Genomic DNA, 25,471 nt, shown 5'->3' on the forward strand with positions numbered 1-25,471 from the left:
ATCCCGGAGTCACAACAGGCACCCATCGCTTTCTTTTCAAGAACCCTGTACAAACTGGAAAGAAACTACAGCCAGCTGGACAAGGAAGCCCTAGTGATCGTTTCCGGAGTGAAAAGGTTCCACGAATACGTCTACGGTAGGACCTTTTCAATCATTACTGATCACAAACCTCTGCTAGGCATACTGGCTGGCAACAAGGCCACCCCAAACATCCTGTCACCTAGAATGACTAGGTGGTCTGAGTTCCTGGCCGCCTATAATTACCAGCTCATTCACCGACCTGGTACAGACATTTTGCACGCTGATGCTTTAAGCCATTCCCCCCTTCCAGATGTGCAAGACGACCCAGCACCCACAATACCAGTCCTTCAAATAGAAACTCTACCCAGCCCACTCCTGACCGCGCCAGACATTGCCCACGAAACAAAAAGAGACAAGCGGCTGGTGCGAGTCCTGAGCTGGATTGAGAGGGGCTGGCCAGAAAATGACAAAACCGAACCTTTTAAAGCCTTTAGGACCCAGCAAACTGAACTTTTCTCACAAAAAGGGTGCATACTTTGGGGAGACTGGGTGGTAATACCAGAAACCTTACAAAAACGAGTGTTGGACATGCTGCATGAAGGGCACCCAGGCATCATCCGAATGAAAGCCCTGGCCAGAAGCTACACTTGGTGGCCAGGGATGGACAAGCAGATAGAAACATGGGTAGCCGCTTGCAACAGATGCCAACAAACATGATCCCCCCCCCCCCGAGAGGCCCCTGGTCACAGATCCATATAGATTTCGCCGGCCCCACCAAAGGACACACTTTTCTAATTACCGTCGATGCTTATTCCAATTGGCTGGAAGTTAGCACTATGAAAACAACAACTACTGAAGCTGTCATAACAAAACTCAACAAACTCTTCGCCACACACAGTTTGCCAGATGTGCTAGTGTCCGACAACGGACCACAGTTCACAGTGCTGGCATTCAAACAATACCTGGCTGACCGTGGCATCAGACATGCTTTAACATCGCTCGCCCACCCAGCGGCGAATGGGCGGGCGGAACGAATGGTTCAGTTTACAAAAAAACCCATACAAAAAATTGAAGATGGCAACATTCAGGAAAAAATAAATAAAATGCTACTCATCCAACATATCATGCCGAACACTACCACAAACAAATGCCCAGCGGAGTTACTTATGGGCAGAAGACTCCGGTCACCACTAGACCGCTTACACCCCACCTATAACCCAGAAAAAAACCCAGGCTCCACCAGCCAACACCGCGCATTTAACATCGGCGACACTGTTTTTGCAAAGAGTTTCACTGGAGACCCTCTCTGGGTACCCGCACAGATCACCCAAATTACTGGACCCCGGTCATACCGCCTAGAAACAACCGATGGACGGAGCTAGAAGTGACACATCGACCAGTTACGGTCAAGGCTTGCCAGCACATCTCCCACAGACGGTAACAAAGAAATTGGGGGGGGGAACCTCAAACATTGGAAAAGGAAATTTCTTAACAGAACACCCCCCAATCAGAAGCCAAATAATCAACCAACCATGCTCACCTGAAAATGCAGAACTGTTGCAGACGGGTGCTTCACCTGGAAGGAGCAGCTGGACAAGCTCAACCAGCCCAGAGAATCCAGGCAGGAGCGGCAGAGCGAACAACTCGACCAACCTGGATGAACCAGGCAAGAGTCACAGCTATAGGCCCGGCTCACCCTTCCAGGCAGTTCCATCGAGATGGTTGAGAGCGACGCGGAGCCCGTCCGAACCTGGCAACGACCAGAGACATACTGAAATGTGCAGGTCAAGTAGGCAGGTCTGTAGACCCACCTACCTACGTGACTACGTCACCCCGCCCCTTGGGCGAAACCAAGAGGGGAGGGGTGTTCCATATTAGCAGGCTTGAAACCCTGCATTCCTATTGGTCAACAAAGACAATGACCTGATTGGACAGCCGAGACGGCTGTGATTGGTTCGCTGAGAGTCTACCGCGATTGGATGAAACCAATCACGGGAAACTCAAAGCGATGTCATTGGCAGCCTAGCCGCGGCCAGCTCTATAAAAAGAGCCACTGCAAGTGCTGTTTTTCACTCGGGACTAGCCTATAAAATAAAGAGCTGTTGTTCACTTGTCTCCATGAGTCCGACCTGCTGAACTTAACAATAGGTATGGTAGATAAGTAGGTAGGTAGGTAGGTAGATCTATATTGATAAATGAGTAGGTAGACAGGTAGGCAGGCAGGCAGGCAGACATTTTGGATGGATCGATAGACAGACAGACAGACAGACAGACAGACAGATAGATAGATAGATCTATATTGGTAGATAGGTAGGTAGGTAGATAAGTAGATACAGAAAGGCAGGCAGACAGACAGGCAGACTTTTTGGATGGATGGATGCATGCATGTAGGGATGGATGGATGGATGGATGGATGACAGACAGACAGACAGACAGAATTTGACAGTGGGAAAGTAGAGCAAAGCCAGAGTGGGAATTGAAGTCCACACAAGTTGCCAAGCTTGAGAAACACGGGCTGAATGTATCAACCCAGCCATTCTGGTTTAGAGTTTAGCATGCTGTTTGATTCTGGATTTGTCAATGAATAAACCATGGTTAAGATCTTCCTGCTCCTTAATGCAGCTGCCCCTCTGCCCCTTCTGCAGCCCCCTGCAGCTGCCCCTCTGCCCCTTCTCCAGCCTCCTGCAGCTGCTCCTCTGCCCCTTCTCCAGCCCCCTTTGGCATCCAATTTTGCAATGTCAACATCCCCAGGGCAGTAATGCAGCTGACCTCACCCTCTTTACTTCAACCCAAGGTCCACTTCCATCGGGCCAAACAAGGGGAGGTACTCTGCACATGCTCAGAGACTCCCAACTTCAGTGAAGCGTTCCGCCCATCTTTATACTCCGCCCGGGAGGAGGAAGGCGTGTGGAAGCAGCCCAGACCAGCGGAGGTGGCGGGAACGATCACTTGGAAACTAAGCAAGCAAGCAAGCGCAGGGCTCAGTAGGAAGAACCGGGCTGCAGAGGGAGGCTAGGTTCTAGGTCCGGGACAGCCACGTAGAGCCGAACCAAACCGAGCCACGTGCCTTGGAGAGCCGCAGCTGTACCCATTCTGTGCACAAGCCCGGCTGGCTGGAGAGGCGGAGGCTGGGTGGGCACTGCGCGCTCCTTTGTTCTCCTCTGGGGAAGGGGGACCTAACGCCAGACCACCCACCCCTTTCAATGCGTGCCTTGGGAGGGTTTTACTTTCAGGCCTTCTGGCGCGCCTCCGCCACTTCCACCGTAGAGGGCAGCCTGCAAGCTTAAGGCGTCCTCTTTCCACCACCTCCCAACTCTTCCCTCCCAGGCTTGGCAAGGCTCACTGCACACGGGTTCTACATTCGAGGTGCCGGCTACGAAGCGATGAAACAGTCAATGGGCTGCGTGGCCGGCAGTCAGTGACCCTACGAGGCCAGAACCTTGAATGCCCCCCTGCCAGCCCCCTTGCCTCTTACTGCCCCCCCAAGGTATCCCACCGCCCCCCAGGGGGCAGTACCACCCACTTTGGGAACCACTGGTTTAGTAGAATAACATAAACACACACACACACACACACACAATGTATGGAAATGTATGTAATACCGATACTGAAGTGTTGCAAAAAATGAAAATTGTATTACAAAATGAGGAAAATTGTTCAATAAAAATATTTTTTAAAATTATTCCTAAAAGCAAAGTACAGACGTATGTACCTTTGCTAGTGAAATTTTGCCAAATGTTAGGAAGGGGATTCAAACTGTATGGCATACATTATCCATCTGTCAGACTGGTCCTGACCAGACATGTAGGCTAGAAAGACCCTCGACTCCATTTCTTGGTTCTTCTACTAAAGTCAAGTGGTTACAGAGAAAGCAAAGCTGGATCTGAGTAGTCCTGCTGAAAGGTTGCAATTTTCCCTTTCGAAAAAGGGCCTCCTCCCTTGACCAGTCCATTAGTGTCCAATAGTATCTGTTTTTGATGTTTTGAGAACAGCTTTCAAGGATGGCACCTCTCTGATGTAGTTTTGCATACATTCTCCTTGATCAACTGGTTTAGTCTGGATTGACACCTTTGGTTCCTGTCACTCTGTCATCCCCTTCTTTTTTCCTGCTCATTCCCATGCCCATTCCTTACTTCCCTAATTGCCTCCCCACTCCCATGCATTTTATGGTAGGATGCCAGCAAAGCAAAGATGCTGAAGATGGAAGGCCTGACTCCATCTACATTCTAGGCCAAATAATACAAAGCCCACCCACATCTATCATGCCATTTCTTCTGATGGTTGAAGCACTCATGTTTCTTCTTGCAGGCTGAAGGAGACAGAGGATCAAGTAATTTTGGTCAGAAGTCCGAACATCCCCCGTGGAGGCAACAGTGTCACAAATTACAAGACAGACTCTTGGTGTCAGAAGCCACCATCCAGGCACAGATAGCCCAGCTCAAACTATACAAAGCTCTACTCAGTGAGTAATATTACCACCAAAAGTGACAAGATGCATAGTTCTTCAACATTTGAATTACTTGGATGAAAATATGAAGGAAATCCTTATCAACTGTACAGTATGTATATACTTGACATAAAATTAGGCTAAATAGTTAATACCTGGAAGAGACAAGTGCAAATCAAAATAATCTTGAGAACTGGGCCAAAAATAACATTTAACAGTGACAAATTGCAAAGTATCTGTACTATTTTGCTGGATTTTGAGGAGGGGTGTTATTTATTTATTAATATTTTTATTTTATCTGCTTAGTCCCTCTTTAAACAAAAGGAACATGTTATTGAGTTGAAGGACTTCCAAAGAGGGTACCCATGAAAAAGCCTTCTTGCCAGCTTCACATCTAGATATTCCACATTTTTAGTAAAGATTAAAAGAAACCTAGAAAATGCATGATTGTGACAAAAAAGAAAACCCTTTGTTGAATTAAGTAAAGGAGAAGCTCCAGCAGAGTGAAAATTAAAAATAAAATCAGTGAAATTATCTCAGAAAGAAATTGAAATAAGAGGATGCTGAAAGGCATAGTTTAGCAATTTGTATGGAAACAATATCAATATGTGAACTGAAATCAATATTACTTAGTTGTATCAAAAATAATAATAATTAATTCAATGAGAAGGTTTAAAAAGTGTGTTAACATTCTGTTGTGATTGACAAATGAATGAACTATTTTCCTGTTTGGGAGTAGACAGGACATGATATTCCAGCTAAAATGTCTGAAAATTATTAAAAATTATATAATTACATTCAATCCAAGTTTTAAATAAATGATAAGTCTGGATGTGAAAAGTACTTATTTCATTTTAAACATAATGTGCAACGTGGCCATATAATTTCTAAACTTCAAAAACCCCAGTGCTTGCACAGCAATATGGACTGTTTCAAGAGAACATTCCTCCTTTCTGTAGAACTTTCTGCAATGGCAAATGACTACATAACAGTGTGTCTTCATAATAGTTTAAACAAAGCTGAAAAAGATAGGTCAACCACCTCATACATATAAATCTTTTCCACAAAAAGTAAGTGAAGTCTTCAGTCCATCTGCACAGTTTCTTTGTTGAACAGGCAGATACCATTGTAGCTAGTGGTCCTATCACAGATATCTTTTTGGATAATGTTCCATACTAGCAGGCTTGAAGACCTGCATTCCTATTGGTCCGGAAGAGTCGGACCACGATTGGACGAGATAAAGCACTCGTGTTCAGTTCCTAAGGGGCTTGCCGCAATTGGGTAAAACCAAGCGCAGCAAGCTCAAAAGTCTGTCATTGGCTGCCTAGCCGCGGCCAGCTCTATAAAAAGAGAATCTGTCTCAGAATTCTCAGATTCTGTCTCAGAATCTGTTCGCTAAATAAAGAGCTGTTGTTCACTACTCGTGCCTCGCCCACCAGACTTGACAAATAATCTCACCAAATTTGCTATCATGGTATTTTTAGTGGATTTTATGTACTTAATCATAAGTATGTGCACATGGAGTCCTCCAAACCTCATTGAATAACTCCTGCCTTTACCAGACTAAAACTATTAAGTTTTAAACCAAACTATTAGTATGCATGCCATATCTTGTGAGGATCTGGATTTCTGGCAGAAGATCAATGGAAAATAACTAAAACATTTCTTGTGACAGGTGAACCTGTGGTACAGCAGGATAACAAGCAGATGCAGGTGGATATGCAAGACCTGGGCTACGAAACCTGTGGGAGAAGTGAAACTGAGGCTGAAAGGGATGAGGCTACAAGCCCTGGTAATATAAGATGTTTCTCTAGCTGCCATCCTTAATGCTTTCAATTGTTTGACTTATAAAGGACTCCTAAATACTCTTGAGCAAAGAATTCTTAATATAAGAAGGTACAGAAAACAGAATATTTCAAAAATCCATTTTGGTCATCAATAATTCTTAGTCTTTTTGTTGTTGTTGCTTTGTTTTACTTAGAATGCAGAGATCATGATGAGCAACTAAAGTTTTGGAAGAAATCACTGGAGGCCCCTCTAAAAAGAGTGGTGAAACAGGAAGCATGGGTCAGCCAAAGTGATGCTGCTGCAGTTCTCCATCGGCATATTCAGGTCCTCCAGATGCAATTGCAAAGTTCCCAAAAAATTATCCAGAACTTACAAAGTTGTGTGCACTCTATATCCACTATCAGTGACTATGGTTCTATGGGAGATCAGTCATTCAAACTGAAGCAAGGCAATTCTCCTTCCCACAGTATGACTGATGAAGATGAAGCCTGGCAATCTGATAGCTTTGGGACTTTCTGCCCACCAAGTCTCCAGCCCAACAAAGATTTTTCCAGACTTATACAGAGAATATCCTTGCTGGAAGCTTATCTGAATGAGACTAAGCCAAAGGAATTTTTGCCACAGGAATTGAAATGTACAGCCTCCTTGGGGTAGGACATTCCAAGATGCAGGGATAAATATGATCAGCTAAATCATTGGCATAGGTTTCTGCAATATCACAATGGGAAATAAAGTATCTACTTCAAGAGGTTGGCTTTTACATATTCAAGCAGATGGTATGATGAAACTAAACTTCATTGGGCAGTTAATGTCTCTACAGTACAATTCTAGCTTCCTTTTTCTGATAACACCAAATAATAATTCTCTGCATGAAAACTACTGCAAGATAAGTACTAGATAAAATTAATATAAAACACTATATTATGTAATATATGAATCATTTCTGAATTATCCACTCTCCTGTTAAGATTTTGTAAACTCACTCTAGAATGTGAGAGTGGATTCAGCTCTCAATGATGAATGTATGAGATACTTCAAATGTCCTTCTGATGAATGGGGCAAAGTGCACAGAAACAAGGCAAAATTTGTTTCTTACTTGTTCTGAAGTTGGATCTCTTAATAACTTTGGCTAATTGTTTGCTACCTTTTCCCCAAGGAAATATGACTCACTAATCCAAGCTCAAGCTCGGGAGCTCTCCCATCTGCGCCAGCTGATACGAGAGGGACAAAAGATGTGTCATATGCTAAACAAATACTTCAAGGACACCATCAAATCCTTTGAAGAGCTTCTACGGAGCACTGACATTGACTACTACTTGGGGCAGAGCTTCCGTAAACAACTTGCAGAAGGGAACCAGTTGGCAGACCAGTTGGCCAGAAAACTGAATCAAGGTGAGTTCAATAGGCACTCGCAAAGTTTAAATTAGAAGCTTTATTTGGGGGTTTTCAAAATAGATTTCCTATAGCTTTCTTTCATCAGTACTTCTGCATTATAGCATAAAGGGTAGTGTTCCAAAAAGATGTACATCTCATACATCTTGAAAAGATGTCCATGCCCCACAGTTTGGTGACCACTAGACAATAGATGGACTTATTGAAAAAAAGTACTACACAATGCTACAGAAAGAAAGAAAGAAATGTAATGCAAGTGACAGACAACTCCATAGAGATACTGAAAACTATATGGGGAACTTGCATAAAGAGCCTGCATAAAACTCTATAAAACAAGTGTTGGAATTTCTGGCCTTAGTCCAGGATGCCAACCAAATAAGTGAGGGGTGCTGTACATAGTTGATTTCATACTTTATCACTATGAAACATGGAAATAAAACTGATGCACACCCTCTCTTTTTCTGTGTGTGTGTGTGTCACACACACACATCCCTCAACAATAAAATCCCATAAACACAAGCACAACTTAACAATGTGGGAGAAAGTTAGTACCCTGTATTTCATTAGATTAAGCCTAATAAGTGCATGTCCAAAACAGCTAATGGAACTATAGGTGAAAGCAAACCTACAATTAGGCTTTACAAGGTCATAGTATGTCCAACATAGATTATGGAGAAAACTATAAAATCATGGGCACAATATGTGAGTAGCTTAAAATGGAAGCTAGTTGGAAACATTGTAATGGCATCTTTTTTATTCTGTAAATAATGCTACTCTGTTTTTAATTTTTCACTAAAAAAAAAAAGGATTGGATTTCAAGTGATCGATACTTCTGGTTCTATGATGGAGAAGCTGCATAATTACTAACTTTTTAAAATTCTGTTTTTAGGGAATGATCTAAACATGGAGGACAAAACAAGTCCAGAATTGCTTATGAGGTAATTATTATGCATTGTTAGATACATGCTTATTTTGGAATTATCCAAATTACCTTGTCATTCATTTTACTGTATAATTTGCATGTAGTTGAGGGGGCTATATAGCTTGCAACTTGATAAGTGCTCATTTGTATTTATTTATTTTTATCCTTTTGGCCAAGTTGCTTGCCTCAAGAAAAAATTCCTTCTCAAATTGTCAAGAAACAATTGTCTTTCTTAATAAAATATAGGGTACTTCAATTTATTGAATACCTTGTGCTGGAATCTATTCCATACCAGTATGAAATCCTTTAGAGCAATAACAAAATTAATAATAATAACCCCACATCCTGTGACAATATCTGTAACACCATCAAATATCCACATTTGCCTATCTCAGTTCCTTGGGAAGAACTTGATAGGTGGGCGAAAATGTCAAGTCCAATCTGAACATCTTGCTGACTGTGCAAAGAATCATAATATTCTTCATGGGATTATTTAGATCATTTGCAGACTGTAGGAGTTTATTGGCTGACTAAGGGTACAAAGATCACAGGATCAGAGAGAGGGGAGTTATATATTCTGAAAGAGTGGGCTGTATCAATATCTTTGATAATCTTCAAGGTTTCCCTTTCCTCAGGATGAACAAGGAGCTGCAGAAGAAACAATCCATCAAGGCACTCCACGCAAAACTACAAGAGTGCTCAGTGACCTCTTCCAATAGCCATATTATATCTGAGTCTCCCTACTCTCATAGCAACATCTCCTTCCTCTCTGATGGTCCAGGGGTCTGCTCTGATGCGGATGACTTTAGTGAGAATAATATAAGTGAAGGCCAAGTCTACAATGTTCTAAACAAAGGTATAGAACTTAAGATCTGGAGGGATATATATCCTTATGATTTATACGACTGTTTCCTAATATGATTTGATTGCTATTGTACTCTATGAGTATCATTAAGTGTCGTACCTTATGATTCTCGACTCGATGAATGTATCTTTTATGTATACTGAGAGTATTTAGAGCAGGACAAATTCCTTGTGTGTCCAATCACACTTGGCCAAAAAAGTAATCTATCCTATCCTATCCTTTCCTATCCTATCCTATCCTATTCTGGTTTGGCAAGTAAGAGAAACTGTAACCATGGCTGGAGGTTTTCAATAAAAGATTCGTCCAGGATAGTATAAAGTCTCTTGCTTTGGGCAGGGGATTGGACTAAAAGACCTCCAAGTTTTCTTCCAGCGCTATGATTCGATAAGATTAATAATTCTATCTTATTTATTTGACAAACCAGAGTAATCTAATTATAAATAAGTTGTTTTCATCTTATCCTAGTAAAAGGCTAGTAAAAGGAGAGGTCTAGGACAACTAGCTGCAGCCAGCTTGGTATGGCCAACTCACCTCTGCTAACTTGCTCCCACCAAGTTGCCAACAGGAGAAATCCACACAGCCAACTCACCACAAGGACAACTCACCAGCGGTGGTTGGAGGGAGAGCTGGGTGGATGGAGGAGCAAGCAGAGCACACAGCATGGTGGCTGGGGCCTTCATATTTTCAAACCCCTTGCTAAGGGGTGGGATTCAAAATTTTTAATAACAGATTCTGTAGGCATGGCTAGGTTAGCATGGCCATGTGACTGGGTGGGCGTGACTTCTTTCTTTTTTTCAGCAAACACACACACACACACACACACACACAATTTTTTTTGCCTCCTGAGCCTCAGGGAAGCCTCCTGTGGGGGGCATTTTTGCTCCCAGAAGGCTTCCCTGGGGCACAGGAAGGCAAAAAATGGAGTGGGGGGGGCACAGCACCCCCACACACACCTTTTTGCCTCCTGGACCTCAGGGGAGCCCCATGTGCGAAGAAGTAAGACAGCGAGGGGGATCCTGGCACAGCTGATCATCAGAACAGCTGATCGTCGGAAGGGGAACAAAAAAGAAATACCTTAAGGAGTGACTGGGTGGGGGAGAATGCAGTCAGAAATGTCGGGCATGCAAGCAATGTTGTGCATGCATGATAAGGATTGATTCAGCAGGGAAGGGAGGGGAGGGGAGGGCAGAGAGGGGCGAGGCTAGCCAGGGTCATGATTTGCCGGTTCTCTGAACTGCGCAGAATCATAACAACCGGTTCTATAGAAATGGTTCGAACTAATAGAATCCCAAGCCTGCCCTTGCTGCTACTGCCACTGCAGCAGGCTCTGAGCAGAAGAGGCTGGAGACAGCAGTGGCAGTCAGGTTGAGTGGTGGGAAGGCAGCAGCAACTGAGGGATTCCCATTTTCACACAACCCACTGCTGCCACATTGGGCTCAGGCCTGTCGCTTAAAGCCACTGCTGATGTTGCCACCATGCTGGCCTTGGAACAATGGCAGTGGCAGCTGTTTCAAGCCTGCCATGGCAGCAGTGGTTTCAATCCCAGTGTGGCAGTGTACTGGAGGGTAAAAATAGGAAGTCCTTGGCCACCACCATATCTCTATCACCCATCCCAACACACTCTGAGCTCTGCCCACCCACTCACTCATCCTGCTCTCCCTTCAGCTCCCTGCAATGATTGGCTGTGTGGAGTTTTCCTGCAGTGACTTGGGAACAAACAGTTGGCAGTGAGCTGGCGATTTGAGCTGGCCACGGTGAATTATCCCATTCTATAAATTGAGTTCCAAAATCTGATATTACTTTGTAATCTTATGAGTGGCATCACTTCTGTTTCTGTAACCTGACTCTCTGACTCACCAACACTGCCTGCCACTTCTGGACTGGTAGGCAGTGTCGGCAAGTCTCCTCCAAAGGCTTCCAGTCTTGGCGCGAAAAAGTGTTTGCATACCAATGGGAGGCTTTGGAACAGCAAAATTGTGTTGCTTCAAGCCTTCCATTTACATGCAAACACTTTTCACATGCAGAATGGAAAGCTTCTGGGTGCCCTGATCTTGCAGGACTTCAGGCACCCATTCTCTGCAAATGTAGATGGGTGCCTAAAGTCACGTGAGATCATGGCCCCCAGAAGCTTCCCATCTCCAAGTGAAAAGTGTAAGCATGCCATTGAGGCGCTGTGAGGTGGGACAATTTCACCACCCCACAGCATCCCATGGGCATGGAAATGAAGTTTCCCTTCTCCAGGCAAAATGTGTTTGAGTGCCAATGGAGTGCTTTGAGGTGGCGCAATTTTGCCATCCCAAAACTTCCCATAGGGGCTCAAACACTTTTTGCCCAGAGAATGGAAGTTTGGTTTGCATGCCTATGGTTTCCATTTTCTGGGGAAAAGTGTTTGAGCATCAATGGGGCATTATGGGGTAGCAAAATTGCACCACCTCACCACACCCAACAGCATGCACTTTTCACCCAGAGACTGGAAGCTTCTGGGGGCCATCATCTTGAGGGACTTCAGGCACTGCTTTGGCATTGAATAGATGCCTGAAGTCCTGTGAGATAAGGGCACCTAGAAGCTTCCAGTCTGCACGTGAAAAATGTTTGCACACCATTAGGAGGCTTGAAGCAATGTGATTTCGCTGCCCCAAAGGCTCCCAACACTTTTTTGCACTGAAACTGGAACCCTTTGAAGGAGACTCACTAAGGCTGCCTGCCATTCCAGAAGCACCCTCAGTGAGTCAGAGAAGTGGAGCAAGGTGCACTCATCTTGCTCTCCCTCTGCTCTAATTGCTTTGCTTTTGGAACTCTGAGAGCCGGCAAAGAAATTTCAGCAAAGAGACTGGAGAGGAGACAGCTTGCCAGATCTTCACAAGGTAAGTGTGTGTCTCCACTGGCCTGCTTGTGGAAACCCAGTGTGGCAGGATGGTGGAAGAAGCAACTGTGGGGAGCATGAGGTATCTCAGTGGGTCAGGGGAGGTCTTGGGTGGTCTTAAGCAGGTGGTTTATTTTATTTTATTCTCCTCCCCTCTCCTCCTCACTCCACTCCTCTTTTTTCCCCGTCCTTCCCTCTCAACCCTTTTCTCCCCATCATGCCTCGTCAATCTTTTCTATGTTTTACTCTTCCTGCTATTTACTTCCCATGTTGAGAAACATTATCTTTAATTTTGTAAACACAGATACATTGAAAGATTTTTTTAAAAGAAAAAAATATCAATGACCTTAATTCAACTCTCACTCTTCAGTATGTGGTCCATACCTCTTGAAGCCTGGTTGGTAAACTGCAAGAATGCAGGAGCAACTTGTTGAGGGGCATTCTGTTGGAGCAGTGTGAGAAGTAGTTATAACAGTTGGGCAAGTTGGCCAAGCATAAACTTTGCCAGATTAACTGCTAAGATCTATATGAATTACAGAAAATGGAACATTCAATAAATTTTCATACAGAGAATAACACAGCAACTAGTGAGAAGCACCAGACCCATGAAGGTTTCTGAACCAGAGATACAATGTTTCTCCTCTTACTAAATACAGCTAAATTCGACATCATATTTGTCTGTGAAACATGGCTCAACGCATCTCTCCCTGACTCCATTACCACAGTAAGAGACTATCATGTTTACCGATCAGATCGTGAAATCCATAGAGGAGGTGGAGTTGCTATCTTCTATAAAAAGTCCTTACATCTAAAAAACATCCAAGTTACCCAAGAGCTTGCTCTTCCTAAGACCATCGTCTGTGAACTGTCCTTAAATTTCACATTTCAATTCTTACTATGTTACAGAGCCCCTGATTATGACATCGAACATGTAAACAAGCTAAATTCACTACTAACATGGGCAACAACCTGCCCACACACTTGTATCTTTCTTGGTGACTTCAATCTACCTCACATTAACTGGACCCTAAATGAATGTATAACTGAACCCATACGTGCAACCTTCTACAATGCTGTAACAAATCTGGGACTCGAACAACTAGTAACCAACAATACTAGACTTAACAACTGCCTCAATCTCATCTTCTGCAAAAGTTTGAATTCAATTTACAGAATACAAATTAAAGAACCCTTTTCCAACAGTGAAGATGTCATGAGACCCTTCAACAAGTCTATCACTGATAACCCGGTTGGATGGAAAAAACTATGTTTCCTGGTCTATGAAGTGCAATCTACTTCTGCATAGAGAAGGGTTATGGAATGTAGTTCAAGACCCACTGGATGTAAATGCTTGGGATCCAGAAAATGAGGACAATGCCAAGAAGCTTGCTGACTTTAAACAGAACAACGAATGAGCTCTTTGTATAATTGGACTAACACTGAGTGACCAGCAGCTAGTCCATATTCATGGAGAAGTGTCTGCTGCTAGGTGTTGGGAGAATTTGAAGAGGATTTATGTTCGTGACAGTGTAGGTGCACACATACATCTTACACATAAACTGTTTAGAGCACGTCTTCTGAAAGGTGGAGATATGTTAGCTCATTTGAACTTCATGAAAAGAACTTTTCAAGAGCTACGTGAAAAGGAACTGATATTTTCAGAGCTGCATCAAGTTTACATCATTCCTTCTTCATTGGATGAAAGTTGTGATGATTACGTATCTTTACTGGAAGTCCTGGCCAGAGATAAACTGACATTGACTGACAAAATTGGAAGGTTGTTAGAAGAGGCAAGAAGACGGCTGGATAGGGACCAACTGAGAAAGGAACAACCACAAGAAGAGGATTTGTCTTCAACTGCCTATACCATTAGGAAATGTTTTTCTTGTGGGGCTAAGGGACATATAGTGAAATTCTGTAAGAAGAGAAAACAACAGAATACTGGCAATCACCAGAAGGCTAAGAAGAATGTTATTTTAGCTATGTCTAGCAATTCAACTGTAAACCATGATTTGTGGATAGTTGATAGTGGAGCATTGCAGTGCATTACTAAAAATAGAGGTTTGTAACTATGTCCACGAGTAAGCAACATGTATCATTGGCAAATGGATGGAAGATGAAAGCATCTGGTGAAGGTACTGCATATTGTTCATGTGTAAATGAGCATTTAGCTGTGTTATATGTACCTAAACTGAAATTTAATTTGTTATCAGTACATTAATTTCAAAATGTTGAAGCAAACTGTTGAATTGTCAGAGGGAGTAAAATTAAAACCCTGTAGCAAGTACTTAAACTGTAATGCCTGTAACCAGGAGAAAAGCAAGGTTACTCCAGCAAACAGACTGAGTGGGTTTAAGACCAAAGAACCTTTAGAGGTTGTTTTTGCTGATGTAATTGGTCCTTAAAAACCCAGTTTGGGTGGTGCGTGTTTTGAGTATAATGGATCATTACTCACAGTATGGTTTCTGCTATCTCATGAAAAACAAACAGAAACATTCCAACATTTCTTTAATTGGCTAAGGTTTGTAGAGAGAAAAATGAAACAACAGTAACTTTAGTTACTGATAACGGAACTGAGTTTATTAACAATAGATTCCAAACTATGTTAAAATTGCCTGGTGTTGAGCATAAATGTTCTGCACCTTATAGGCCACAACATAACTCATTTGTAGAATGAAGAGGGCAAACATTACAAGCCATGGCTCGCACTATGTTATCTAATTCAGGTTTGCCTGAAACTCTGTGGGGTGAGGCCATAATGTGTAGCAACCATGTGTTGAACAATGTAGTGAACATAACAACTGGAGAATTGCCATTCACTTGTTGGCATGGCAGAAAACCAAATTTAAGTTATCTATACACATTTGGAGCTCCAGCATGGGTGCATATTCCCTCACAAGTAAGACTGAAAAGGCAATATAGAGCTAGGAAGTTATTTTTCATAGGTTACGAAGCCAACCATAGATCGTTTAGATTTTGGGATCCAGGCACAGCTAACGTTTACTGTAGCACTAGTGCTAAATTTCTTGAGCATGTTGGATGGCATAAACTGGAACAGGAATCCAGCAATGATATTGTAATTTACACCCAAGTAGTCCCTAAAGATGAAATAGTTAAACCATCAATAGCCATTAAAGAGGAAGAACAGGCACAGGAAGAGGTAGGACAACAGGCACAGGAGGAAGTAGAACAGGAGCAGGTGGCACAGGAGAGTCCACCAGTAAGCCCTGTATTACCGAGACGTTCAACCCAAGTAACACGACCACCTGATATATCAGGCTAGTATAGCATGCCAAGTAAATATAGTTCCTCCTAACTATAATGAACTGAAACTGTATCCTGCTAAGGATCAGGCTGCTTGGCAGGAAGCAATGGATAAGGAACTGGAATCATTAAAAAAAATGGAACGAAAATGTTAAGTTACCACCAGGTAAACATGCCATAGGGTGTAAAGGGGTTTATAAGCTTAAGACATGTGTGGATGGGACTGTTACCCATAAAGCCAGGTTAGTAGCACAAGGGTTCAATCAGACAGCAACTATGATGAGGTGTTTGCACCTTGTTTGAAGGCTACAACATTACATTACATTACTAATTGATGTAACAGATTATATTGTTGTTTATGAAGACAACCAATCAGCAATACAAATGGCTTCCAATCTTGCTGTAAAGACAAGATCAAAACACACAGATTTAAGATATTTAAATGTGAGACAATGTATATGGACTTAAACTGTAAGGTGTTATATATTGTCCTACCCAAATGGGAGAATGCATGTCAGAGAATAACATAGCTGATCGTTTTACAAAAGCCCAAGGCTCTGTAAAGCATAAGGCTTGCTGTGAAGGATATGAACTTAAACTGTAAGGTGTTATATATTGTCCTACCCAAATGGGAGAATGTTAGGAATTGATAGTCACCTAACAGTTGGGTTGGAAATATATAAACCAGGATAGACGTTTAATGCTATCTCTTTTTTTAAAAAAAAAACAATTTTATTGGTTTTTAAAGACAAACAAAAACAAACAAAACATAAAAACATCCAGCTTTCTTTCATAAATGTGCCACCAGTGTGTCGGTTGGTTTACAAATTTTTTGTGCATCCATTTCATAGTCTCAATTACTGTTACACTGCATACTAACTCATATTATCAATCAAAAATTGAATACCCTAGTATCACCATTAATCAATCATTTGACTATAATTTTGTTCATTCATACTTTGCGAGATAACTATAATTTACTTAGTTTATTTTATAACAATTCATATAATCCTCCCAAATCTATCCTAAAAACATTTTATAGATATGATAACGAAGAAAAAAATACATCTTTATATGTTCATTATTTTCTAAAATTCTAAATATTCTATTATTGTATTTTATCATCCAACCATTGATAGAAAAGGTCTCAAATTTTATAAAATTGTTTATCTTCTTTTAAAAAAAAAACAATTTTATTAGTTTTTAAAGACAAACAAAAGAAACAAAACATAAAAACATCTAGCTTTCTTTCATAGATATACAAACAGTGTGTCGGTTGGTTTACCAATTTTTGTGCATTCATTTCGTAGTCTCAATTACAGTTACATTACATAATAACTCATATTATCAATCAGAAATTATATACCCTAGTATCACTATTAAACAATCATTTGACTATGATCTTATTCATTCATACTTTGCGAGATAACTATAATTTACTTAATTTATTTTATAACAACATATAATCATACCAAATCTATCCAGAAAACATTTTATAGATGTGATATCAAATAGGAAAGAAAAAAAAATCTCTTTATATTCATTATTATCTAAAATTCTAAATATTCTATTATTGTATTTTATGATCCAACCATTGATAGAAAAGATCCCAAATTTTATAGAATTGTTTATCCTCTTGTTCTCTAATTTCAAATGTCAATCTATTCATTTCAGCACATTCCAATATTTTCTTAATAATTTCTTCCTGCAATGGTATTTTCTCATTTTTCCAATTTTTAGCAAATACAATCCTAGCCGCTGTTAATACATTTACAATCAGGTATTTCAAATCTTTATTATATGTATCAGGTAAGATTCCCAATAAAAAGATCTCTGGTTTCAAATCTATGTGTTTCTTTGTCATTTTTTCCAACCACATGCGAATTTTAGTCCAGTATTTTCTAGCATCCTCATAAGTCCACCACATATGGTAATATGAGCCAGGTATCTGATGACATTTCCAGAATTTTTCAGACTTATTCTTGAACATTCTTGCTATTCTTGTCAGGGAAAAGTGCCACCTGTAAAACATCTTATACAAATTTTCTTTATAAGCTGTTGACATAGTCATTTTATAATTCTGAGGCCACAATTCTTGCCATTTCTCTAAATCAATCCCATATCCAAAATTCTTCCCCCAAACAATCATAGTTTCTTTGACTTGTTCTTCCTCTAATTTAATTTCCAGTAAATAACCATATAATTTTTTTAATCACCTTTTCATCAGTACCTGTCAAGATCTTATCTAGATCAGTCAATTTATCATAAAATCCCTCTGTTTTAAAATCTTGATCATACCTTGAATGTATTTGCGCATATGAAAACCAATTCATCTTTATACCTTGTTCCTCTAAGTTTTGCATCGATTTAAGTTCACCCTTTTCATCCAGTATTTCCCCATATCTAACTGTTTGTTCCTTCTTATAAATTATAGGATAAGAAAATGCTTCAATGGTCGATAACCAAACTGGAATTTTCAAATAACATTGTCTTTTGATCTTCTCCCAATTTAACCACAAAGACTGTATATAATGTCTTCTAAAATAGCCCTGCGTTTTAGTTCCCTTATACCATAGAAAAACATGCCAGCCCAACAACAAATCATGACCTTCTAATGTCAACAATCTAGTCTTTCTTAGTGTTATCCATTCCTTGGCCCACATCAAATTTGCAGCTTGATAATACAACTCCCAATCAGGCAAACCAGAACCTCCTCTAATTCTGGCATCTTGCAAAAGTTTTAACTTCTCGCTTTCTTACCTTGCCATATATACTTCAACACAATTTTATTTAACTCTTCAAAAAGTATTTAAAAAAAGTATTTTTTAAGTCTTTCTGCCAAAATTGAAGCAAAGATTTTATAGTCTGCATTTAGTAAAGAAATAGGTCTATAATTCTTAATTTGCAATGGATCAGCCTCTTCTTTTGGAATAAGTGTAATATAAGCTTCTGACCATGTTTTAGGTATCATCTTCTTTAACATAGCTTCATTCATGACTTCTAGCAGTGGAATGCTCAATGATTCTTGTAGTGTTTTATAAAATTCTGCCGGAAGCCCATCTGGACCTGGTGCTTTTCCATTATTTTGCTTCTTAAGTGCTTCAGTTAATTCCATCATTGTTATATTACTTTCTAACATTTTTTCAATCTCCTTAGGTATCTTAGGTAGATTAGCATTCTGTAGATACTGTTTGACTTTTTCCTCATCAATATCCTCTTGCTTATATAGTTGCCCATAGAAGTCTCGAATAATTTCCTTTTTCTCTTTATTACCATAGCAAACCTGGTCTTGATCATCTATTAACTGTGATATTTTCCTTGATTCTTTCTCCTTTCTCAATTTGTATGCTAACCATCTACCTGGTTTATTTGCATCTTCAAAATAGTTCTGTTTAGCACTTCTAATTTTCTGTGCCAATTCTTCTTTCTCTATTTGGCCATTTTATGTTTGATTATGTCCAATTTTAATTTAATGTCTTTTTTCTGTGGCATTTTCTGTAGTTCTTTTTCAAGATTTTTATACTCATCTTCTAAAACTTTAGTGGCTTGCTTTTTCCTGATATTCTTTTTTCTTATATAGTCTATTATCAAGCCTTCATTGTGTCCCAGACATTCTGAATTGAAGTATCTTCTTTTTTATTTTCTCTAAAGAAAAAGGCCAATTCTTTCTCCATCCATTGTGTAAAACCCTTTTCCTTTAAAATAGTATTATTTAACGTCCATCTCGATCTTTTCTTTTGTCCTTTCCATTTAATTGTCATTGGATTATGGTCTGCCCAAGTACTTGTTTCAATGTTTGTTTCTTGAACATTAGATATTAGTTCTGTTGAGATCCATATCATATCTAATCTGGACCATGATAAATGTCTATTTGAATAAAAAGTATATTGCTTGGTATTAACATTTCTTTCTCTCCATATATCTTTTAAATTTAATTCATCTATCATTTTAAAAAAGGATTTAGGGAGAGTCTTTCTGTTTTGCTTTGTAGTTGTTGCTGTATAGTCCAGTTTATTGTCTACAATTCCATTAAAATCTCCCATCATAACTATATTGACATAGTCCAGTCCAATTATTTTCATGTGTAATTTTTTGTAGAATTCTTGTTTATCGTTCGGAGCATAAATTGCAATCAGGAGTGTTTTCATATTATTATCCATTATTTCCACCATTAATAATCTTCCATCTTCATCAGTATAAATCAATTTTGCTGGAATAGCCTCTTTAATGTATAAAACCACTCCTCTTTTCTTACATTGAGTCAAAGAAGTAAATATTTTCCCTAATTTTGGCTGTACTAACAATTGTTCATATTGTTTTTTGATATGTACTTCTTGTAAGCAAATTATATCAAATTTTAATTTCTCTAATTTGTGAAAATGTTTCCTTCTTTTAACAGCTGAATTAAGTCCATTTATATTCATTGTAATCAGTTTTTTCTCTTCCATGGTTATATCTTATAATTAGGTTTGGCAGCTCTCGTAGATCTTGGTTCACGTTGTTCTTTGATCTCCACCTGTCCACCTACTGCGCCTTCCTCTTTTTCAGTCCCCATTTGGTCCTCTTGGAATTCAATTAGTGAGACCCCTTTTTCTGCCTCTTCCTCTCTCTTTCCAAAAAATTCTGCGTAGAGAAGTTCTGCTTTCTCAATTGAATCAATTCTATGTCTCTGTTTTTGCCATGTAAACATTAGTCCTTCTGTAATCGACCATCTGTAATTCACCTCCTTTTTCAATAACATTTAGTCAGGAATCGATATTCTCTTCTCATCTCTCTCATTCTTCTAGGTATTTGTTTTAAACCACAATCTCCTTGCCTTTATATTTCAATGTCTTCTCTCTTGCCACTTGTAATATTTGTGTTTTAATGGATTTTTTTGTAAATCTGATGTGAACTTCTCTTGGTAAGTTGTTTCTCATCGCATATCTTGTAAAGACTCGGTATACCTCATCTACCCCATCCATCATCTTTTCCTCTGTTATTTCCAAGGCTTCAGCCAGAATTTCTATCATTATCGCAGCTAGGTTTTGTCCTTGTTCTTCCTCTATATTTTGAAATCTGAGATAGAATTCTGACCTGTCCATCTCCCACTTCAACATCCCACTTTTATCTTGTTCAACCACTGTTAGTCTGCTGTCAATGTTTCCAATCTTCTCCTCTCTTTGTTTATCTGCTTCTTCAATTTTTTGGAATCTCTCATCATATTTCACCATCATTTGTTGAATATTTTCAATTTTTTCATCAGTCTTGCCTGTTCTTTGTTCAATATTTTCTGTTCTTTGTTCAATATTCTCTATTCTCTTTTCAATAGTATCTGATTTTGTTTTAATGTCTTTAAAGGACAAACTAATGTCTTGGATTCCTTGCATAATCATCTGTAGAGTCACTTTTTCTTGTTCTTTATCTTGCTTTAACATTGTCTGAATTAAACGTTGACCTCCAGATGGTGGGGAGGCGGAAGTGGAAGCTGAGGCGCCAGAAGGTATGAGTTTCCTACTCATTTTGAACATTGAAATCTTCAAATTCAAGTAGCCAATTATAATCCAAAATGTGGGGTAAAGGTAGTAAAAGATAAAAAGCCCAATAAAAGGAAAGAAAAATTCTTCAGGTTCTTCAAGACTTTAATCCAATTATAAAATGGTCAGTTGTAATTCAGGATAAAAAATGAAAATAAGAAAAAGAAAAAAGCCCAATAATAATAAAAAAAAGAATGAGAGAGAAAATTTATTCAGGTTCTTCACACCTTAATCCAATTAAGAGGTCTCAAAAGTGAAAAATAAAAAAACAAAAAAAAACCATAAAGATGAATCAAAAATATGGATAGCAAAAAAGGAAATCCCAATGGAAAAAGAAAAAGGAGAGATTCTGAGGCTTTCCCTTTAAAACAGAAGGGAAAAATAGAAATCTTACAAAAATAAAGATTTTTTTTTTCTTTTAAGGAAAAAAAAAGGAAAGGAGTACAGTAAAACTGGTAAGGAGGGGCGGCACAGCTAAAAATGAAATAAAAAAGAACACACTGCACTTTATTTAATTATCCAAAGCTCTTATTAAAAGTCTCTTCTCCACAAACTTCAAAACCAAACTTCAATTCTTGATAGAAGTCTAGAAGAACACCTGTAATAACACTCTCGTTCTTCCCTTTATCTTATCAAGTTGCAATGTCCTTGAAAGAGGAATCTTTCACAGTTCTCTCAACTTCAAGTAAAATTCGAGTTCGTGGTCGTGCCAAACAGTAAGATCACAGCTCACCAACTCAAATCCCCCAGCAACTAAGACTAACCTGAGCACAACCAAGCCCCCACCTGAACAGAACACGCCTCCAACCAATCAGAACACGGCCAACCCCCAACCAATCAGAACACAGCCAAACCCCTACCAATGAGAACACACCCCACCCAATCAGAACACAGCCAAGCCCCCACCCAATCAAGTCCCACCCCACTAGCAGTTAAAAGGAAGAAGCAGCTGCAATCTCACATCACTCTGAGAAGCACGGAGCCGGAGACAGAAGCCTGAAGATGATGAATGAGACTTCATCGAAACGTTGCCTAGATACTTCGAATCTTACGCGGGAGAAAACCCGAACAACCAAAGATCCACATACAAATACCCGCGAGAACCTCAGAAAACATGTATATGTATATGTATATGTATATGTATATGTATATGTATATGTATATGTATATGTATGGAATAGATTACTAAAGGGAGCCTCTAATCTAGAAAATTAGAAAGTCAAAAAAGAGAAGAAAAAATAAAAATATATGGAAAAAATCAGTCCAGTTAACAAAGCTAAATCACGATAAAAGTCCAGTAGGAAAAAAAAGTAAAAAAGTAAAAAGCCAAGCCTCACTTTGACGTTTCCATTTAAAAGCCTCCACTTACTCAGTTCTGTCAAAACTTTTACAGATTTCCCTTTTTCTTAGGATGTCCTTTAAGTCTCAGAATAATAGTAAAAAAAAAGTTCTCACCCAACCGACACACTTTCTCTTTCAGTCTCTTCCATTGCAGAGCTGTCCCAACTTCAGCAGCTTGATGGCTGCCTCTCAGCCGCTGGTAAAAGGGCTTCTCCTGGATCAACCAGGGACTTTGCGGTGTCCCTGGGATCCACAGGATGTGCCCTTCACTATCACTGTCTCTACGGGACGGTTTAGGTCCGTTTGGACCGACCAGGGGCTGAGATATTGGCTGCAATCTTGGAGCTCGATTGCAGACCGTACCGTAGCGACGCCAGCGATGCCCACTTTCTTCTTGTTCTCTAATTTCAAATGTCAATCTACTCATTTCAGCACATTCCAATATTTTCTTAATAATTTCCTCCTGTGATGGTATTTTCTCATTTTTCCAATTTTTAGCAAATACAATCCTAGCCACTGTTAATACATTTACAATCAAATATTTTAAATCTTTATTGTATGTATCAGGTAAAATTCCCAATAAAAATATCTCTATTTCAAGTCTATATGTTTCTTTGTCATTTTTTCCAACCACATGCGGATTTTGGTCCAGTATTTTCTAGCATCCTCACAAGTCCACTACATATGGTAATATGAGCCAGGTATCTGATGACATTTCCAACATTTTTTGGATTTATTCTTGAACATTCTTGCTATTCTTGTTGGGGGAAAATGCCACCTCTAAAACATCTTATACAAATTTTCTTTATATGCTGTTGACATTGTCATTTTATATTTAATGCTATCTCTTTAAGGGAATGCTAAAATTATAATTGGGTGTGGTTCCTCAAATGGCCATAAGATGGAGCCAGAAACCTGGGTTGTTAGTGTTCTGTTGTTGGTAGTTGCTAGATGTTCTGATGGTCGATGTTCTTGGTTCCTGCATTTTTCCCTATTGACTGTTGCTGATCATCGTTCTTCTTGGATTGCTGTAAGTCTGTTACTGAACTGTTTATGATACTGGACTTTGATCTGGATTATCCCTGGACTGAAAACTGACTGCTTTAACTGTGTATGACTTGGACTGTTTGTTGGACTTTGCTTAACCATTTACTGGAAGAAAAACCTACATTTTACTATTCAATGTATCTGTGTGCTGGTTGTGTGTTATTCAACATCACTCTCACTACGTCTCCCTGTGTGCACTCATTCTCCTAATGGGGAATTACCTCAACACCTTTGATTCAGTGATACACAAAAAACTACTACTAAAACTAAAATCTTATTGTATCTCTGGACACCTGCATAACTGGATAGAATAAATAAATAAATAAATGTGCTTTCATAGAGGGAAGGAGTCCCTGTGGATTTTACTCTGCTAGTTGTTGCTGAGTATAGGAGGTGGTGCTCATCTCTGTTTTGAAGCCATGAGCCAGTGCCATCCAAAGATGTTTTTGTAGTCATGTGGCCAGCATGATATCATAGAGGGCTTTTTCCTCCCCACAAAAGTAGTATCTATTTATTTACTCACATTTGCATGCTTTCAGACTGCTTTGTGAGGAGGAACTAGGTGAAGACAGGCACACATCCTGTCACATGATGTTGAGTCTCAAACCTGGGCTGTCAGCTTTCCAGCTGACAAGCTCAGATTCTTAATCGCTGAGCCATCATGCCACTCTTCTTCAGAGAGAATCTTCTGAAATAATGAATATGTTTCCTTCTTATCACACATGCAGTGTGGACCAAAACAATGGTTCCATCTATTTCTATTGGGATGCTGGCATTCTAGTGGGAGCGGGGAGGATTGGAAAGATCTCTAGATGAAGTTTCTGTTTTCTGCACTGCTGTGCTGTGTGTTTTTGTTTCTATCTACTACATTGCTGTACCCAGGGAGGGGTTTGCACTGCTTTAATTTTTTTTTTTTTTTAGTGGAAAAATTTAGTTTCTGCCTAGACCTCTTGCTATCACAAGTCTTTCAATAAAAGCTCCTTTTGGAACAACATCAGTTCAAGAGTCCTGCTTTCTTGGGAAGATTGGAGAGAACTTACATTAAGCTGGAACTGCAAATTGGTCAATCCAGAGAGGCAACAGCCCTACCATGGAGACTGTGCACATCATGTCTGCCCAGGGCAGCAACCACGAAGAGGCTGAATGCTGAGGGAGAACCCCACCCCCAAGGCTCAAGCAGAAGAGGCCCTCAATGCCTAGATTGAGGAGAACCTCGCCTCATGCACCGCTGCCAAGCTGAGGTGGTCCATCAGTGTTGGGAAGAAGGAAGACTGGAGTGGCAGGGCCAAGGATGCCACCCTCACTCATGGGAGCCACCAACCCAGCTGGAAGCAGGACATGGAAGATCTCTATGATGACAACAAACTGGAAGAAGCCCAAGACCAGCCAACCAACTCCTGAAGGAAGCCATGAACTTCTTGAGGGAGGCCATCCATGGCATGTGGATCCAGGGAACCCCGGTTTGCACCATGGGTGAGATAGGAGCACAAAAGGAGGCTACCAATGAACAAAGGGGATCCCCAACCCCAGGGGCATCTACTGAATAGCAAGGGCTATGAGCAAATCCATTGCTACCATGGAAATCCACCCCAGAGACATCTCAATGCAAAGCAAGGCCTGCAACTCAACAGGAGAAGGTTTCCACCCTTGGAATGGAAGGCGCCCCCCTTGGCAGGATGCCAAGCAGCTGGAAGTTTTCCTTGCACACATACTGACCTACATGCAGGAGTATGGAAGGGACCTCACTACTGAAGGGGCCAAAGTCACAGTTGTCACACTGGTTCTAGAAGGATCAGCTGTACATTGGATGATGAGCCTCCATAATGCAGATGCACCAGAGCTCTGCAACTTTAACCACTTCATGACAGCCCTGTGATGGAGATTTGAAGACCCCCTAGCCAACTGCAAGGCTAGAGATGCATAAAGTATAGCAGACAGGGAAGCAGTGAACATCAGAACATCTAGCAACAACAGAACTAACTACCCAGGTTTCTGGCTCCATCTT

General features: G+C 40.3%; 1 protein-coding gene across 23 annotated transcripts in view; it reads left to right on the top strand.

Annotated features, from left to right (window-relative positions):
• PDE4DIP (phosphodiesterase 4D interacting protein) overlaps positions 1-25,471 on the top strand; it is a 353,766-nt gene that overhangs the window by 288,431 nt on the left and 39,864 nt on the right. For all 23 annotated transcript variants that reach the window (XM_087932026.1, XM_087932029.1, XM_087932027.1 and 20 more), the window contains 6 exons: positions 4,330-4,483; positions 6,144-6,260; positions 6,450-6,906; positions 7,413-7,648; positions 8,538-8,586; positions 9,206-9,426. In XM_087932026.1, the coding sequence (XP_087788152.1) occupies positions 4,330-4,483; positions 6,144-6,260; positions 6,450-6,906; positions 7,413-7,648; positions 8,538-8,586; positions 9,206-9,426 (1,234 nt within the window). The remainder of the gene's footprint in view (positions 1-4,329; positions 4,484-6,143; positions 6,261-6,449; positions 6,907-7,412; positions 7,649-8,537; positions 8,587-9,205; positions 9,427-25,471) is intronic.

Source organism: Pseudonaja textilis, chromosome 3, assembly GCF_049901715.1.
Source record: "Pseudonaja textilis isolate UNSWEBS1 chromosome 3, rPseTex1.2, whole genome shotgun sequence".
In the NCBI taxonomy this organism is placed as follows: domain Eukaryota; kingdom Metazoa; phylum Chordata; class Lepidosauria; order Squamata; family Elapidae; genus Pseudonaja; species Pseudonaja textilis.